Source organism: Mytilus californianus, unplaced genomic scaffold (genome assembly GCF_021869535.1).
Source record: "Mytilus californianus isolate M0D057914Y unplaced genomic scaffold, xbMytCali1.0.p SCAF_8, whole genome shotgun sequence".
Classification (NCBI taxonomy): domain Eukaryota; kingdom Metazoa; phylum Mollusca; class Bivalvia; order Mytilida; family Mytilidae; genus Mytilus; species Mytilus californianus.
The window spans coordinates 9,157,951-9,176,327 of NW_026262734.1; the positions used below are offsets into that span (position 1 = coordinate 9,157,951).

An 18,377-nucleotide genomic window follows, 5' to 3' on the forward strand; every position below is an offset into this window, starting at 1 on the left:
TATGTCTATATATTCAGTGATTAGAAATCTGAAAATCTGACCAATTCCATTCACCACTACAGATGCCTATTGTATGTTTGTGTCATTAAACTGCTTTTCTTATCAAAGTACATATTTCATAGCTTGCTATGTGGTATGGGGTTTGCTCATTGTTGAAGACTGTACAGTGACTTGTAGTTCCTAACCTTCTACATAATTTTTTCTCTGGTGGAGAGTTGTCTCATTAAGGAATGACTGTAATATTTTTTCTGTCTATGAAGAAATAACATAAAAAATTGGTGCACACTGAATAACCCACGTAGCGGGTTATTTAAAAGTGTGCACCACATTTTTTATGTTATTTGGAAAAGACAGAAAAAATATTACAGTCATTCCTTAATGAGACGTTGCGGTCACATGACAACATTATGTTTATGAGCTGATAGACAAAACACTTTCAGCCAATCAGAAGACGTGTTATATCCAAAATTAAATTATTTGGCAATAATACCACACTTTCTTATTTTTATATATTATTGTATATGATATATTCCACATCTTAAATGTAAAATAGAGAATGCAGACACACAACGTAGTTGGAGTGATATTTGCCCTACAGTTTTGAATAGATGGATGTTTAATGATATTCTAAGAAGTAACACAGCACATCATATAAATGCTAAATAACCAAGTAGGAATAAAGAAAAGTTGCTGATTTTCATGTATACACAATTAAATTTATTAAAACAGAATATCAATGTTGTAACACTTCTAACTCTTTGTCAATTTGAGCCTTATATTTTCGACGATATTTAATATTTTTCTCATCCTTTTTGTAGTACTGGTATTCGTCATTTGGATCTTCAAGATCAGAGTGCAATAACATGTTTGAATATTCCATGTTCATGTGTAAATTCTTAGGTAAATCCAATTTTAAAATATCTTCATAGGCACAAGAGTCCTTCACTTCAGTTTTAAAGTAGTTCACTACATCTTCAACAGTGTTCATTGAATTCAAATCCATATTTGTTACCATGTGGTCAAATTCTGTTTGGCATTTTGTAAGAAACTGGATGAAAAATAAAGAAAAGCATTTAAAACATGTGATCTTAATTTTGTAAAATTTCTCAACCTACTATTACAGTTTTATTTACAAGACATAGATAAATGATTTTCAGTTATCAAATCTAGTGTTTTATTTGTATTGTACATATGCTTGTTCTACTCAATTCAGCAATTCCGGTAAAGTAAACAGACAATAAGCACTGAATGGACATTTCTGAAGACATTTTCAAAATGACCATTCATTTAAAGTGTTTAACCAAGAGGCACACCTGGTGAAAAAAATCACCAGTTTACTAATTAGGACTTTAATATACACATACTATAGTAACTTTTTGTGTTGCTGATCATTTTTGTAATTTACATGTTTAACCTACCTCCTAAACTTTATTAGATAACACCCAAAACTATGAAAACAGTAAAAATTACCATTTCAGGGGCAATAACTCCAAATGGGTTGTCAAAAATAACGGAGTAGATAGAAATTGTCATGCTGATCGTTTTAACTCCTATAGTGAACAGCAAAAAAATGTATGTACCAGGGCCAATATTCACAAAATTTATACTTTTAGTTGACATCTTATAAATGAAGTTGACAAACTTTGGTTTCAATCCATTCAGCAATTTCAGAGGAGCAGATTTTTAAAGAAAAGCTTATGGATGAAGGACTCAAAGTAACGGCAAAGCTCACATAGCAAAATGGTCTCTTTCTATCATGAAAACAAAATACCGGTACACTTGTATAAAGTTTTTGTAGGGAAAATTTTATTTTAATTCCATTCATTTTTGGTTAAGTTCAGCCTTGTGTTTCCAGAATTAATACTAGGACAAAGTTTAAATATACAAAATAAAATGGTGGTGATATCTCACATGACACTTAGGTGACCCTGAGCCAAATGTATATCTTACCTTGAATTTCTGAGTTCTATCTTCTAGTTGAGTAGATAACCAGTTATCACTGTTACCATAGAGATCATTAGTTATAGTTTGTATCTTCTGTTCTACATCTTCTACTGGTTTATAACCTCTCACTGTCTGGATACCACTAACATAAAATGTCACAAGGTTAGAAACTTAAAATATATATACAGTAAAATTCATGTTCCTGTCCTAAAGTCAGTAGCTCTCTTTATCATACATTTGTATCTTAATGTTTCTACTTATTTTGAGAATTTAGTTTAAACAATATTTTATTTTCAAAAGTGCACAAAATACAACTATACAATAGAAATACTGGGATTCAGAAACAAGAAGAACTTGTATAAATCTGTCTCCCTTGAATTTGGCGTTGCTGTCATTTATTCACAACTTTTTTTAAGACTTTGGACAATTTATAGCTTGACATATTGTATACCCTATGATTGTGGCCATGATTGGCCATGATTGGTCATGATTGGTCCAGATTTGGCCCAGCGGTTTCACTGGAGAAGATTTTTGCCTAGTTTATATTCTCAGGAAGATTAAGGGCTTGATATTTTGTATAGACACATGCTTATTGTGGAAGATTATGTTGCCCTCTAGCTATATATATAGATGTGTTTGGTTATTTTTGGCTTGTCTCATTTATGTATACCCCACATCTCCCTTTATTCATAACTGTCTACTGTTGAAGACTATATGTTGCCCACTGCTATGTCTACTGTTTAAGACTATATGTTGCCCACTGCAATGTCTACTGTTGAAGACTATATGTTGCCCACTGCAATGTCTACTGTTGAAAACTATATGTTGCCCACTGCCATGTCTACTGTTTAAGACTATATGTTGCCCACTGCCATGTCTACTGTTGAAGACTATATGTTGCCCACTGCCATGTCTACTGTTTAAGACTATATGTTGCCCACTGCCATGTCTACTGTTTAAGACTATATGTTGCCCACTGCCATGTCTACTGTTGAAGACTATATGTTGCCCACTGCCATGTCTACTGTTTAAGACTATATGCCATGTCTACTGTTGAAGATTATATGTTGCCCACTGCCATGTCTACTGTTGAAGACTATAGGTTGCCCACTGCTATGTCTTATATAATTTGTGCTGTTGTGTTACTATCTCACTGACAGCTTCATCATATTCCTTACGATCTTTTCTTCAGTCCCTGGAATCTTTCTTTAAATGTTATTCTATCCTCTTTTTGTTCTCTCTTTAGCTCCTCTTCAAATGAGTCTTTACCACGAAATCTGTCGAAAAATCCTGTTCTGACAAATATCTGCAAATGATATAAATAAATATCTCATACAGTATAAATAAAGGTTTTTTTCTATGTATTTCTCATCAGTAATGAATTTTATACTTCTATTATTACTTGATACAATAATCTTGTATAGTCTTTTAAATTTAAACCAAATTAGTGGTTTCTGCACAAAACCTAAAATACTAATGTTAAGTTTGATTGACTTAATTGAGGACAGACATTTGAATGTACATGTATCCTGTTTGAGTATGTAAAAAAATTCGTAAGGGTTCGGCGGAACCCAATGTCTCGCCTACTTTTGCTGTTAATCGCAGGCTCAACAAAAATGAGGAAAAAAATTAATAAAAATATTCCTCTCTATACTATCTTTTGATTGTAAGTAGCTTCTGTCCAAGTTTGGTAAAAATCCAGGATAGTTTAAGAATCTAATAAATGTTTTAAAAACTTAAAAGTGCAGACTGTATGTAATGTTAACTGGAAGAAAAACTTAGTCCATTTATAAGTAAAATATGGAAAAAATGGATTTTTTTTTTACTTTTTTACAAAATTTACTTCTGGATACTATCTTTTGATCATAAATAAGCTTCTTTCCAAGTTTGGTAGAAATCCAGGATAGTTTAAGAAAGTTATCAAAATTTCAAAAACTTTAACCACAGAGTGAATGTTATGTTTCTTGGCAGAAAAACTAAGTACATTTATAAGTAAAATACGGAAAAAATGGAATTTTTTTTTACAAAATTTACTTTTGAATATTATCTTATGATCATAAACAAACTTCTGTCCAAGTTTGGTAGAAATCCAGGATAGTTTAAGAAAGTTATTAAAATTCAAAAACTTTAACCACAGAGTGAATATTTGTGGACACCGCCGACGATGGCGACGGAATGTAGGATCGCTATGTCTCGCTTTTTCGACAAAAGTCGAAGGCTCGACAAAAATGAGTTCTCTGGGGAAATTCAACTCAAGAGTTTTGTATTTGTACAAAGATCAATAATAAGCCGACTTATATTTGTTGTTTTTAGCTTCAAATTAATCGTTATGTTTTAAACTAAATTATACTTTATGCATATAACGAGAAAACAAGAATGTGTCCATAGTACACGGATGCCCCACTTGCACTATCATTTACTATGTTCAGTGGACCGTGAAATGGGGTAAAAACTCTAATTTGGCATTTAGATTAGAAAAAATCATATCATAGGGAACATGTGTACTAAGTTTCAAGTTGATTGGACTTTAACTTCATAAAAAATTACCTTGACCAAAAACTTCAACCTGAAGCGGGACAGACGGACGGACAGACGAACGAACGGACACACAGACCGAAAAAAAATAATGCCCCTTTACTATTGTAGGTGGGGCATAAAAAACACTACCTGGAGATAGTGTTTCTTTGTTTGCATTAAAAATGATGACATATATAAAATTCCTAACAATGGGACCAACATCTGACCATTTGTGAACATATATTTGTTCCGCATAATACTTGTTCCCCCTGGAACAAAACTATGCGGATAATAAAAGTTCTTGGGAACAAACATTACATAATATTATTTCCACCTTCATATTTTCCTGGAACTAAAACATCATATGGTTTCATAATATTTGATACTTTAAAGAAAGAGTGTCATGTGATTTTTATTACACCTGATTGCATCTTAATTACTGTAATTAATGAATTGTAGCTAGAAATAATTTTGGATATTGTAGTATATACATGTATTCCTAGAAATTTGATCATATAATAAATATTCCTTGAACTTTAATTATCTAATAACCAATAACCATGATAACTATTCCTGGAACATTTATAATATAACCAATATTCCTGGAACTTTTATAACATAACCAATATTCCTGTATATAAACAATGTTTTGTATATGCAATGTATATGTTTAAAAATGCTTTTGCCTCATTTGTTGTTACTTATATTTATGTTGCTACCATGATAGAAATCAGTATATCTGTTATAGGTAACTTTGATCACATAACAAAAGTTCCAATTCAAAGTTTCATACTGGTGGAAAACGTCAAAACATTGTCCATAATATTTACTCCAAAGAAATTTTAGCATATAACAAAAGTTCCATTGGGAACTTTCATTATGTAATATTTTATCCTTTGTGAAGGGAATTTTCTTATAGCATTGGATAAAATATTATATAAGGAAAGTTCCCAAGGAACTTTTGTTTTGTGATAAAAGTTCTTTGGAACAAACATTATGGGGGAACTTATATTCTGTCAAAACATTACTGTAATTCAGTTACTTTTTCACCAGAAACAATATTTCAATGGGAATTCTTTGTTGCAAAAATTTTTGTTAAATACTTAATGATTGTTCAGCCCTAGTAGTTATATCAATTGTGTATGGTATCTCAGAGGTTACTGGTTGTTTTATATAATGTAATAATTTGTAAAACATATAAATAAGACAGAATCTGTTCGACCGCGCATGCAGGGACGAGTAGCCAAATTAGTCTTTGTAGGCTACGCGTACCTGCATCCGGTTTTATTATTAAATGTCATCAGATCGGGAATAAAATGTGAAAAAAACACAGAAATTAGCGCAATTAGAGTATAAATTGATTACTCATAAAGATGAGAAATGTCCCTGGTTAGTTTTTAAATATTTTTCCTTTAAATATTAACTATAATTTTTGATATAATGGAATCTATCATAAAAAATAATTAAATGATAATCAAATTAAAAAGCATTACAAACAAGTGAGAAAAACAAAACAAAATAAAAACAGTTTTAAGTTCTTTAAAAAAATATATAAATAAAATAGATTATCTATACATATATTTATATAACACATAATTAATTCAAATAACATTGTTCATTTTAACCTATATATCAACACCTGAAATATTTTATCATATTTCAGGTGCAACAGTAGAAGGAGTAAAATATGAATCCGGAGTTCTGAATGGATATATAGATTCTACCACTGCATCGAGTGTGATACGGTATTTATCCACTCAAGACAGTTAAATTTTCAAATTTAAAACGCGAGGCTCACCGAGCATTTTAAATATCAGTCTTCACGCTGAACCACAGGCCCAGCAGCCCAGGCTTGTAAAATTGCTCTCGGGCCTGTAAAAATCATATTTACAGGCCAACAGAATCTAACTAAAATTTTCCAAAAATTAAAAAATGCCAATTTGGCTACTCGTCCCCGCATGCGGGGTCGTGCAGACACTGCCTATAAATAAATGGTGGCTTTAGAAATACATGAAATAAGATATTCAAAATCCTGTAGTTTTAATTTTGCAAAAAGCAGTATTTGATAGTTATTTACAATGATTTATATACGGACTTCGTCCTCTTAAACAGATCACACACATGTTATAAGGACTTCGACACATGTGTCCTATTATGCCAAACAGTATATTGTAATCTATTTTGGGTGATTGTCCCCATTCTGTTTAAGTGTTAGAGAAAAATTGTGGTGTAAACATGGCTAAATTTGTCTTTTTCTTATAAAGACGAACATGATAATGAAAAAGTCCGACTGAAGGAGTTGTATCGAACCCAAGAACTTGTTACCTTATTTCTATTTTGCAATCACACTATATATACCTTGTAGTGATTAAAAGACTGGAAAGTCAGGTTTTTCAAAGGAGAAATCTTTGATCGCACGGAGGCCGCCATGTTGGAAAAATCGACGTCGCATCGACGCTTCCCATTAAAAGAGCCCTTCCGTTCAAACACTTGATTGACTATTGACTCGACTAAAGAGTGTACAACAAGACTGTTTTTCAAGCTTTACACAAGGTTTAAATGGTTCTAGCTCATTTGAATTAATTCATTGATAAAAAAAGTTATTCAAAGATTCACACCAAAGGCAGTTTATGTGTTTTCCATAAACATCTATTAATCACTAAAGTTCTTCTCTTCTGGTTGGCATTTCAACAATATGTTTTTTTACACTTTTTGAGAATTCCATAGGAAATTGGCTAGAGTTTATGGAATTGCTTATGGTCCCCAGCTGATTCAGGTCTGGGGCCAATTTAAATGGGTATTTTAGAGCTGTGGGCTGGGTAGATGCAAATTACCCTGCTTATGTGTATAAATACTTGCCTGATAAAATTATGTAGTCCAGATATATAATCATGCCGTCTGCTGAGGGTATTTTTCGATTTCAATTTTTTTTTATCCCTCAGTAGCATCAAAGTAAATAATTAAAATAGCCTTCCAAGACGTCATAATTATTTGGACTAGCCTGATTGATGTTGATTCAAGAAAAAGGATTGGTCCAGCAACTCTAGACATACATGTATACATTTTCATTGTTGAAGGCTCATGGCTGTACGGTGACCTATCCTTGCTTATATTAGCTTCATTTGGATTTCCATTGGATACTTGTCTCATTAGCAATCTTGCCATGTCTCCTCTATCAGAACATGACGAACACACAAATTGGACAAATGTGAACAGTTTTCTTATGAAGATTTATATATGATATATATGTTATAGGATGTACAAATGATCAACATAGTTGAAAAAACTGTCATCATTAAAAAATACATAATTATTGTGATAATAACACATATATTTGTTTATTATAAAATAGTTAGCCTATTTATTTCTACATTTGTTGGTGACTTATGTCCCTTTTAATTGGGTGCTTATTTAGCTTGTAAAGATATCATTATGCACAGTTCAATTTTTTTTTTCCAGTCCTATAATCAAATTTCTGTTTTCACTTGAAAGGATATTTGTTCGTATATGTCAAGTTTTCGAGATTTTAGACACTTTGTCTCCTGAAAGCATATAAACTATTGATGCAGAGATGATAAGACATACATTTTGTACAATGTTTTATACACATGGATGGTACTGTTTCATGTATGACTAGTACTGATACATAAAAATCAACCAGGACGCAAACCTTGTGCTAGTAAGTGTGACGGGATGTAGAAGTTTACCAAGATTTGTCTATATTATAGTATATACATGATATATGTTATCTGCTCTAGATTATTTCACATGAGCATGATGAAGGAAACTTTAATAATGTAAAGTAAGTAAGCTATAATTGTTAATGAAAACAAGAACTTTTCCCTGAAATATTATGTCTGCTAATAAAAAAAATTATTTTGACATGTTTGATGTAAGATAATTATTTTTCTTTGTCATTTTTGTCTTGCTTGACGGAGTAAGTTAAAGATATTTGGTATGCAGTTGTATTAGTATTGGCACATCTCATTACCATGGAGATTATTTGGCCCCGCTCCCTCAGTTATGGTCTATTGACTTTGAAATTTTTGCTTAGTTTTCATGTATTAGTTTGTGATTAGGTCAGTTTAAGGGGAACCGTTAGTGGTAAGTTAATGATAATTGGTATGCAGTTGTATAAGCATTGGCATATCTCATTTCCATGGCGATTATTTGGCCCTGCCCCCTCAGTCATGGTCTATTGACTTTGAAACTTTTGCTTAGTTATTTATGTATTAGTTTGTGATTAGGTGTGTTTATGGGGAACCACTAGTGGTAGGTCAATGATATTTGGTATGCAGTTGTATTAGCATTGGTACATCTCATTACAATGGAGATTATTTCACCCCACCCCCTCAGTTATGGTTTATTGAATTTGAAATTTTGCTTAGTTTACATGTATTAGTTTGTGTTTAGGTTTGTTTAAATGGAACTACTTATGATAAGTCGATGGTATTTGGTATGCAGTTGTATTAGCACTGGCACATCTCATTTCCATGGAGATTGTTTGGCCATGTATCTTCAGTCATGATTCATTGACTTTGAATATTTTCAAAACTTACATGTAAAAGTGTTGCTATTTTAATTTCAACATTTGCATTATCAAAATAACCAAAAAGCGAGACATATCTCTGTGATAACAGTTTATTAACTCTTTTTACATACATGAGATACATGTATACATCGGCATATATTCATTCCATTTTTATAAACTCCACAATGAGACTGCATAGAGTTGTTGAATTTTTCCTTTTTTCCAGATGAAAATGATAATATACATTGTAAGATCAAGATTATTTCAGCAGTAAGACTTACATGAATGTGATGTAGAAAACAGTATTGTGAAATGAGAAAAAGACCTTGGATGATTCTTGATTTATTGCTAGGAGCAGAAGGATGTCTATTATAACACTACAGCTGGGACAATGTGGGAACCAGATCGGGGGTCAGATGTTCCAGTCTCTTATGGATGATGTTCATATGAAACCTATAAACACTTTGGTATGTCAATCATACAGTGTGCAGTTTATATACTTATGTAACTATTTTGCCTATAAGAGTCTTTATGATAAAGATGTCCAGGATTCTATGACACTCGCTTGGAAATTTTTTTCCAGGCAAATCACAAAATTTGTCTTTGTAATCAGGTAATGAGAACTCCAGTGAATTTTGATGTATGTTAGATTCGCCAGATTCAAAGTAATGGGTCCACACAGGACCACGCTAATGAATTTGATTCAAGAACCATGGAACTCATGTACTCATCTTACCTTGAACAAATCATCACGTTATCTTTGTTTAGTGAAGAAAAATATGTTTTGAAATAATATTCTTTTTTAAGAAAGGAATCTTTAGGTCTCTACTACATGCTTGCTACCTGACATCAGATATTTTCTCGTATATATTTGTTTATTGAAAAAAGTTTTTCTCATATTTTGCATTTATCAGCAAACTTGGTAGAGTTATAAATATGAAAATAAGAAGATGTGGTATGATTGCCAATGAAACAAGTCTCCACAAGAGACCAAATGACACAGAAATTGACTATTTACATACTAAATTCAGGATATGAAGTGAAATCCATATACATTGTACAATCATCAAATTCATCAATAGTGAAAAAGTGTCTTTAAAAAACATTAAAAAATCAAAGAAAAGGCGTTTTCATACAAGAGTTTGACTTCAGGTGGCTAAATCAGGATTCAAATGCTTGCAGTGAACAAAAGTAATTTGGGTAAATGTAGTTAATATAATACTACCATTGGTACTCAGAAAACAAGCACCTTTAACCTTATAACAAAGAAATCAGGAATATTTTTTTACATTTTCATTTGTTCATGTAGTTGTATACATAATTATATACAATGAAACAAATACACAATCAGAGAAAAATAATAAGTGATATACACACAAATCTTTTATTCATTAATTCAGCCATAAATATTTTCTCATGAAGTACACTTATATGAAATAATTATTTTTTTATTTTAGGTTCCACCAAACAGAAATGAGGAATACTTTAATGATGTTCTATCAACGTTTTTCTATCAAGATGGCCGATCAGAGAATCAGCTACCTAGAGCTCGAGCTGTAATGGTTGATATGGAGCCTAAGGTTGGTATTTTTTTCCCACTGACTGTGCAGGCTTTGGTATACTGTAAATTCAGAAATTATTGCGTGCATTTATTATTGCGATTTTGTCGTTTTAGACTAAAATGCGATTTTAATTTTTGCGATATTGAGAAAAATCCTGTTTAATTCATATAAAAAATTTCAAAATGCGAGTTTAAATTATTGCGATTATAACCCTGTCGCATTTTTCGCAATAATAAAAACATCGCAATAATTTCTAAATTTACAGTACTTTGAAAGTACTATTATTTTTTGGATTCCAGTTTACAGGAATAAAATCATTGGTTCTTTAAGTATTGAATTTCAGCTGTAAACTTTGCATGAAACAATCAATTTTAAAAAATGAAATTTTTAAGATATGAAAATTTATTAATTTAGAAATCGATTAATCTAGGTTAGTTATTACATGTCATCCTGTCTCCTTCTACAAACTTACATTGTACTTAGTGACATGAAATAAAAACAACCATTTATACATGTACCTTCCTTCCTTCCATTTATTAATGCAGTTTCATTCATTCATTCTTTCATTCATTTATTCATCAATGCAGTTTCTATTAATCATCATTTGCCCAATATAAAATTTAAAATAAAAAAAACAAAAAACAATTATTTGGTTTGTGCAACTTACTGGCACCATTTTAATAATAGAACTCACTATTCTAACAAAAACATTTATGTTGTACTTCTGCATTAAATTCTTGTTTATATTTGATATATGAACATGAATAATGACATGCAGATGATCTAGACGGATGAGTATCTTAACACTGATGTATTTGAACACACACTAAACAAATTTGCTTGGATGGAGTTTGATTCTCAGTCTCCAATTTCATATATCTAGTAATTGCCTGTTGTTTTGTGAAAAGGGGTGTATGTCCACATTTGTATCTCCACACTTGGAAAAAGGCCTGTCATATTAAACTTACCAATAGATAGTATTTTAACTTTAAAGAAATAAATAGTCAGTTTAACAGATTGTGATCTTAAGTGCTCTAACTCTACAGGTAACTTCTCATCTTGCATGCAGCACCACCTTTATTTTTAGTCAGAATATTTGAATATTAATATATCAGTTGAATTTCACAGGTTATTGCCCAGACATGTATGGACGCCAAAAAATCCGGAAAATGGCAGTATCCTGATAAACAGCAATTGAGTCAACAGCGTGGATCAGGGAACAACTGGGCACATGGTTTCTGTATTCATGGACCAAAAGCTAAAGACCAAGTCATTGAAATGGTCCAGAAAGAAGCAGAAAAATGTGATAATCTCGGTGGATTTTTGTCTTTAATGAGTCTGGCAGGAGGCACTGGGTCAGGTGTTGGTGCTTATATCACAGAATGTCTTCGTGATGAGTTTCCTCATGCATTCATTCTTAATCAAGTTGTGTGGCCATATAATACAGGGGAGGTAATCGTGCAGAATTACAATGCTATATTGACTTTATCCCATCTATACAGAACTGTGGATGCTGTTATTGTAATGCAGAATGACCATTTACATAAGATATGTTCTCAGTTGTTGAATATCAAGAAGATTTCATTCAAGGACATTAACAAGGTCATTTGTCATAAACTTTTGAGTATTTTGTCACCAGGAACATTACATAAATACCCAGGATTTACATGTTCTAATTCAATAGGTAATATGTTATATTTGAGCTGTATTTAGTTGTAAGAGACCTACATGTACCACAAAATAAGCAGTTTTTAAAGGTTTATACAGACAGGATGTATTGAAAAAGAGAAGATAGCATAGGGCATTATAGGGATAATCAAAAACCATAAGTCTAATAAAAACAGACACCATGGCAACAATGCTGAAAAGACAGTCCACAAAACACTTCACAGAAAATTAAGGTTGAGCAACAGTTACTCCACCAAAAAATGGGGGATGAACTCAGGTGCTCTAGAATGTTAAGCAGTTCCTGCGCTCCTTATGACATCCGTCATGTTACTCACTGCACATGTTGCAGGTAAGCATTTGGTAATAAGGGAATTTTGTGGTAAGAATTGAGAACTTAATTGATGAAAATACACAAATCTTAAAAAAATATTGACATTTTTTTATTATACAGGAGTTTATACATTTGTTATATGGAACAGTACATGTATAAATATTGACTTAATGGATTATGATTCCTAGTCTTAATAAATTTTGACAATATTTCCTTAATTCATTTCTCTACGCCACTGCCAGTCTGTCCATCATCACATTGTTGTTGCATCACTAACACCTTCATTTTTATAGGTGCAATAAGGCCCTTATTTGGCCCAAATTATACTGCAAAATTAAAAGTTATACATATTCTTAAATTTGTCCTAACTAGACTAAGGTACAAGGTTTTCAGAAAATTTAAAAAAAAAATTTCACATTAAACGAGCTACCATGGCAACAAACCATGACGAAATTTGTATATTTTGTAAAATTTCTTGGAATTTCCTTGTTTTTCATCAAATTCTAAGTATATTTTAGATTGGGAAAGTATGTGCACACCCAGGAAACAACTTTATATTTGGTTAGATTATGTAAATAGTTATAATAAAGCTTCTCTTAAATTATTTTGTTGTTTCTTGGCTGTGCACGATGTTTCCGTAATGGAAATAACAATGGAAAATTGCACACATTCTGTATTTTTCATCATTTTCATGAAAACGGTACAAATTATGACGTAATTGAGATGTCATCAGAAAAGCAATCTTATGTTTTTCATTTATATTTCTTCACTCTATGCATTTCCAAACATTATGTGCCAATTTGAAATAGTTGTCAAACATTTTATTTTCTTAGGCCAAAACCAGGCCTTAATGGCCCTACTCCTTTAAATGAAGATTTTAACTCATGAGATGCATTCAATAATCAGAAAATCTAAAATAGGGAACATCTTTTCAAAAGGCGACTTGTAAACATATCAGCATTTTTATCTTGTCGCTGGGATAGCCTCATAATTTTTTCTCAGATCCTCTTCAGATCTGAATGAATGGTTCCTTTCATCAATATCATGGAGGAGTATAATTATTAGATAAAGATAGAGAGGGACTTGTTCAAACATGTTCAAATATCACGAATATCCCATATTACTTCTGTCTGGGAATAGAACCTTCATCTCTTCAGATGAGTTAGACAATTTATAAATCTTACATGAGGAACCACAATTTCCCAAGGGGGATTGTCAAAATTTATCACTTAATATTTATTGTTTTAATAGTGCTTTAACTTCTAATAAACTATACCAGCAAGTCACTATAAGCTCTTTTCCTTATGTTGTGTGGTACATTTTGTGTATGAGATTGTTCACTGAATGTTCTTTCACTTTCCATTTATATTACATCTGTAATTGATCTTTCCCCTGCTATCTAAATGGCATCTCATTTACCTTTCAGGTGAGATAATGGAGCACATGGTTCCTATATCAGATTACAAATTGTTAACAATGAAGAACATTCCTCAGATGCCAGAATCATCTATACAGTTCAGTTCATTCCAATGGCATGGCTTACTGAAACATCTCAGACAGATGTTGATAGCTGATGCTGCCATGGAGGAAGGTAGGTCTATTAGTATATACATCAATACATCATCTATACAGTTCAGTTCATTCCAATGGCATGGCTTACTGAAACATCTCAGGCAGATGTTGATAGCTGATGCTGCCATGGAGGAAGGTAGGTCTACTAGTATATACATCAATACATGATCTATACAGTTCAGTTCATTCCAATGGCATGGCTTACTGAAACATCTCAGACAGATGTTGATAGCTGATGCTGCAATGGAAGAAGGTAGGCATAGATTAAAAGATGACCAATGCAGATTTAAGGGGGGGACCCAAAGGCCCAGGCACCCCCTTATGTAGTTACATATATGGTTAAAAATGCATAGACTTTTTACAAATCCATCTCCAAACATTGCCTTGAAAGCGGGCCCACCCTTTTTTTGAAGTCCTAGGTTTGCAAATATACATCAATATGTGATCTACAAAAAAATCAAAATGAGTTTACATGACTAGTGCAATGTATCAACTGCTCAAAGGATTTATTTTCATTAATTGAGATTTTTGACAAATTTTAGTGTTTTTGCCTTCCATCTTGAAAACTTGTATAAATATACAAAAAAAAGTTCGAGACAGCAACCCAAATGACAGAAATAGTCAAAAGATATGGATTTGTTAACATACAGTCTTCAACAATAGACAGGATGATATACATTTATGTCAAGGTCTTAATCGTCCTGAGTTTAAACAAATTTAGAAAAATTAAGCACAGAACACAACAACACTAAATTCTCCAGCAGTGTTCCAGCTAGCATGAAATGGAGGGGCGCCGCACCCCGCCCCCGAAATTTTGCGCCCCTCTGCCTTTTTTAAGCGCCCCTCTGCCCTTCTGCCCTTCTGCTGCGCCCCTCTGTGCCCTTTTGAAAAAAGTTTAAAAAAGATCTTTTTTCCTCATATCGTCGCCATTTTGTTGAGTTCTTTATACACACACTTCATTAAGACAACAGATTAAAATTGTTGACACTTGTTACCTGTATATAATCACCTATTTGATTAGAGTCAATTACTTAATCAGGTGAAATTTACGACCCTGTCTAATCCCTTTGCCCTGAAGCACCAAACATACAAGTTAAATGAATTGATTTTTTAACACCTGACGATGCAAAATAGAATTTATAAAATAAATGTGAACGATGTTCATTTCTATTGTATTTGTTATTTATAAAATAACGTTAATTAAAAAAGAATCATTCCAATAGTATATTGTAAATCGTCAACACGCAAAATGCCGACGAAAAAAAGAAAAATTGAACAACTCGAAAATGACAAGAAGAAAATATCAAAGACTTGCCAGTCTATTACATCTTTTTTCAAGAATAATGACCATCAAAGGTAAAAAAATAATTCAATTCTTTACTTTTATGAAAAATCATGAAGAAGAAAGGTTTCTATCAGATATCGCAATTGTTCTTCTATTGTAAATTCCGCCGATTACGGAGCACTCGAAAGTCCGATTTTTATATCATTTTTCTTAAATTGAAATCCGTTTTGACTAACTTTAATATTGATATTATTAGATACGCTCAACATGAAATATACGGAGATGCTTGTTGAATTGATAATAAACTTTCAAAGTTGAAATAATTTATTATTGTGCCGATTACGGAGCTCTCGAAAGTCCGATTTTTGTATCAATTTTCTTTTTGAAATCCGTTTTGACAAACTTATTGATATTATTAGATACGCTCAACATGAAATATATGGAGATGCTTGTTGAATTAAAAAACTTATTTGTTGAATTAATCTATTTCTCAAGATCGAAATAAAGACAATTGTCTAATTGGCATTCTTATTTAAATTCACAACCACACCTACACAATTTTCAATGTAAAGTTTACCCCACTCTCCCTATCTTCTTTCAGTAATGATGGAAATGAGACCCCTGAAATTGTAATTGAGACAGCCAAAACTCCTATACAACCACAAATACAAGCAAATAAAGCAGCTCAAGAAAATCCTAACCCTACACTTCCTTCCTCCACACGAACAAGAAATCCTAGTGGGAAACACAAAGTTGGTATAAATAATAATTGGTTGAAACAGTATTCCTGGTTATATTTTTACAAAGACTTTAGTGAGGATGGAACATTAGTTGATGTCATGCTTTGCAAAATTTGTTCAATGGCAGAACTTTATAGCTCTTGTGTCATCAGCAGAACTTACAGATCGTTCCTTACCTAGTCTGCTAGAGCTATTTCATTCACCTTGTCATAAGGATAAAAACCTATTATCTATGTACCCTCTTGTTGCAAAACTATTCAGTGTTGCAATAATACAACCATTCAGTACAGCAGAGGTGGAGAGAATATTCTCTCAGGTCAAATTGATAAAGACAAGTCACAGGGCAAACTTGAAAACACAGACATTAACAAAAATATTAACTGTAAAATTAAACTGTGATGAAACTAAATTTGAAAAAATTCTTGATCAATGTGTGACAACCTTCTTCAAAAAGAAAAACAGAAGACTTGTCAATGTTGTTTAATATTTATTTGCATTTGAACTCTTCTTTGAAAAAATCTGTAGTTCTGAAAGAGAAATGAATATAGTAATGACTATTAGTGCTCTCAGTTTGATTTTAACTTATATGTTCTAAATAAATGATTTTTAAACTTGTATATAATAGTATAGAGTATTTAACTTAGCTACATGCTTGCTAAAAATATGTCATTATGTGGTAATATTAAGTATTTGATTTTTTTCAGTGAGAACGCGCTAAAGTGCCCTTTTTTAAAAACGCGCCCCTCTATTTTCAAATCCTAGCTGGAACACTGTCCAGTTAACAAAATATATTGAGATATGTCATAACTACTAACAATGTTCTTGATTTGGGACAATCACATTTTAAAGTTTTTAAGTTAAGGAAATGGCAATATTGAGTCTCAAATTGTTATAATAAAGGTGATAAGATTGAATAATCTGTACATAGTGGTAGGCTACAACTGCGTGGGTTGTGTGACGACCTTGTCTACCCATAAGGGTCTTGCATGTAGTGGCAGAGGTTACCATCTATATTTATGTCTTTGCAAATGAAACCTCTATGAAATATTCAAAAAGCTGTAGTTTTAACTTTGCACTACAATGGATTAAATCATCAATTTACATGTGATATTTTTTGCATGTATTTTGTAGGAATTGATTGGCAGGTCAAGGTCGGTGATGAAACACCAAGAGGTGGAGCCAAACACAACCAGTCACTTGCTAATTTTCTAATGCTGCGTGGAAAAGATGTAAACACAGCTGACACCACTGCCTTTGAAGATTCAATGTTATATGCTCCTTGGGTTCCACCAGGGGGCGCTTTATTAAAAGGAACACAACCAAGAGTGTTTAATCAGTATGAGAAATCGGCTTGTTTATTGTCCAATAGTAAATCACCGATCATACAAATGGATTACACAGTGGGAAAAGCTTGGAATATGTTTTCTTCAAGGGGATACGTACATCAATATAATAAACATGGACTTGTAGATGAAGATTTTGTAGATAGTTTTGTAACTTTAGAACAAGTTATTGCCAATTATAAAAATTTGTAATAGTCTGTTTATCTAGATAAACTATTTTCATAATTATCTTGTGCAGCAGTTTATTTGAAAGTAGTATTTATACTTAGATTCTTTCTCTGCAAAGTCCTAGATCCAACATTTTTTCTATTTTATATAACCACCTTGTTTATCTCTAGCTCCTGTATAGGATCCTGTATGTTAATTTTGACAGGGTCAAACCAGAGATTTAAAATTGGTATTTCCTGCTTTTCTGCTAGCACTTGGCATTTAGAAGCAAATACTGGTTGGCTTGGAGTTAGAATTATGTTTCCAGGTAGTCCAATGTATCTTCAATTGTGCTATAAAAACGAAGGGGATGTGGTATGACTACCAATGAGATAATTATCCATCAGAGACTAAAGAATGTGGATGTATTCCAATATACCAGAGGAATATACTCTTTAATATATTCCAGTAGCAGTGCAAGTTTCTACCTTCATCTAAGTTGATCTATGTTGCAAAATTTACCTATTTTATTGATTGTTTATTTGTTTATTATTAATATGGATAGAAACTATTTGCCAATGGACATTTATCAAGCAACAATCAATTAATCAATAGGGCATTTAATATGAAAAATCCAGGGACATCTTTTACTGTATAAAACTCCAATTTTCATATATATAAATGAATGGATATGTTGGATATACTTCAATGAAAGAGCAACGTAATGATTGAAAAAG

At 32.1% G+C, this 18,377-nt stretch overlaps 2 protein-coding genes across 2 annotated transcripts; one reads left to right on the forward strand and one right to left on the reverse strand.

Moving 5' to 3' along the window:
* Positions 1 to 694: 694 nt before the first annotated feature.
* Positions 695 to 6,909, reverse strand: LOC127710575 (uncharacterized). Its single transcript, XM_052216524.1, has 4 exons — positions 6,820 to 6,909; positions 3,123 to 3,250; positions 1,951 to 2,086; positions 695 to 1,048 (listed from the first exon to the last, which is right to left on the reverse strand). The coding sequence occupies exons 1-4, from the start codon at positions 6,889 to 6,891 to the stop codon at positions 734 to 736; spliced, it is 651 nt and encodes a 216-aa protein (XP_052072484.1). The 5' UTR covers positions 6,892 to 6,909; the 3' UTR covers positions 695 to 733.
* Positions 6,910 to 6,967: 58 nt separating this feature from the next.
* LOC127710567 (tubulin delta chain-like) lies at positions 6,968 to 17,718 on the forward strand. Its single transcript, XM_052216516.1, has 6 exons — positions 6,968 to 7,014; positions 9,219 to 9,459; positions 10,450 to 10,572; positions 11,683 to 12,238; positions 13,980 to 14,144; positions 17,282 to 17,718. The coding sequence occupies exons 2-6, from the start codon at positions 9,355 to 9,357 to the stop codon at positions 17,683 to 17,685; spliced, it is 1,353 nt and encodes a 450-aa protein (XP_052072476.1). The 5' UTR covers positions 6,968 to 7,014; positions 9,219 to 9,354; the 3' UTR covers positions 17,686 to 17,718.
* The last annotated feature ends 659 nt before the right edge of the window (positions 17,719 to 18,377 follow it).

Excerpts from the sequence above, each read along its gene's own strand:
- LOC127710575 (XM_052216524.1), bottom strand. The coding sequence starts at position 6,891 with ATGGCGGCCTCCGTGCGATCAAAGATTTCTCCTTTGAAAAACCTGACT. Across the intron at positions 2,087-3,122 it reads CAGGGACTGAAGAAAAGATC|TGGTATCCAGACAGTGAGAG; the intron begins GTAAGGAATATG and ends ATTTTATGTTAG. Across the intron at positions 1,049-1,950 it reads ATAGAACTCAGAAATTCAAG|TTTCTTACAAAATGCCAAAC; the intron begins GTAAGATATACA and ends TTTTTCATCCAG.
- LOC127710567 (XM_052216516.1), top strand. The coding sequence starts at position 9,355 with ATGTCTATTATAACACTACAGCTGGGACAATGTGGGAACCAGATCGGG. Across the intron at positions 12,239-13,979 it reads TACATGTTCTAATTCAATAG|GTGAGATAATGGAGCACATG; the intron begins GTAATATGTTAT and ends TTTACCTTTCAG. Across the intron at positions 14,145-17,281 it reads TGATGCTGCCATGGAGGAAG|GAATTGATTGGCAGGTCAAG; the intron begins GTAGGTCTATTA and ends TGTATTTTGTAG.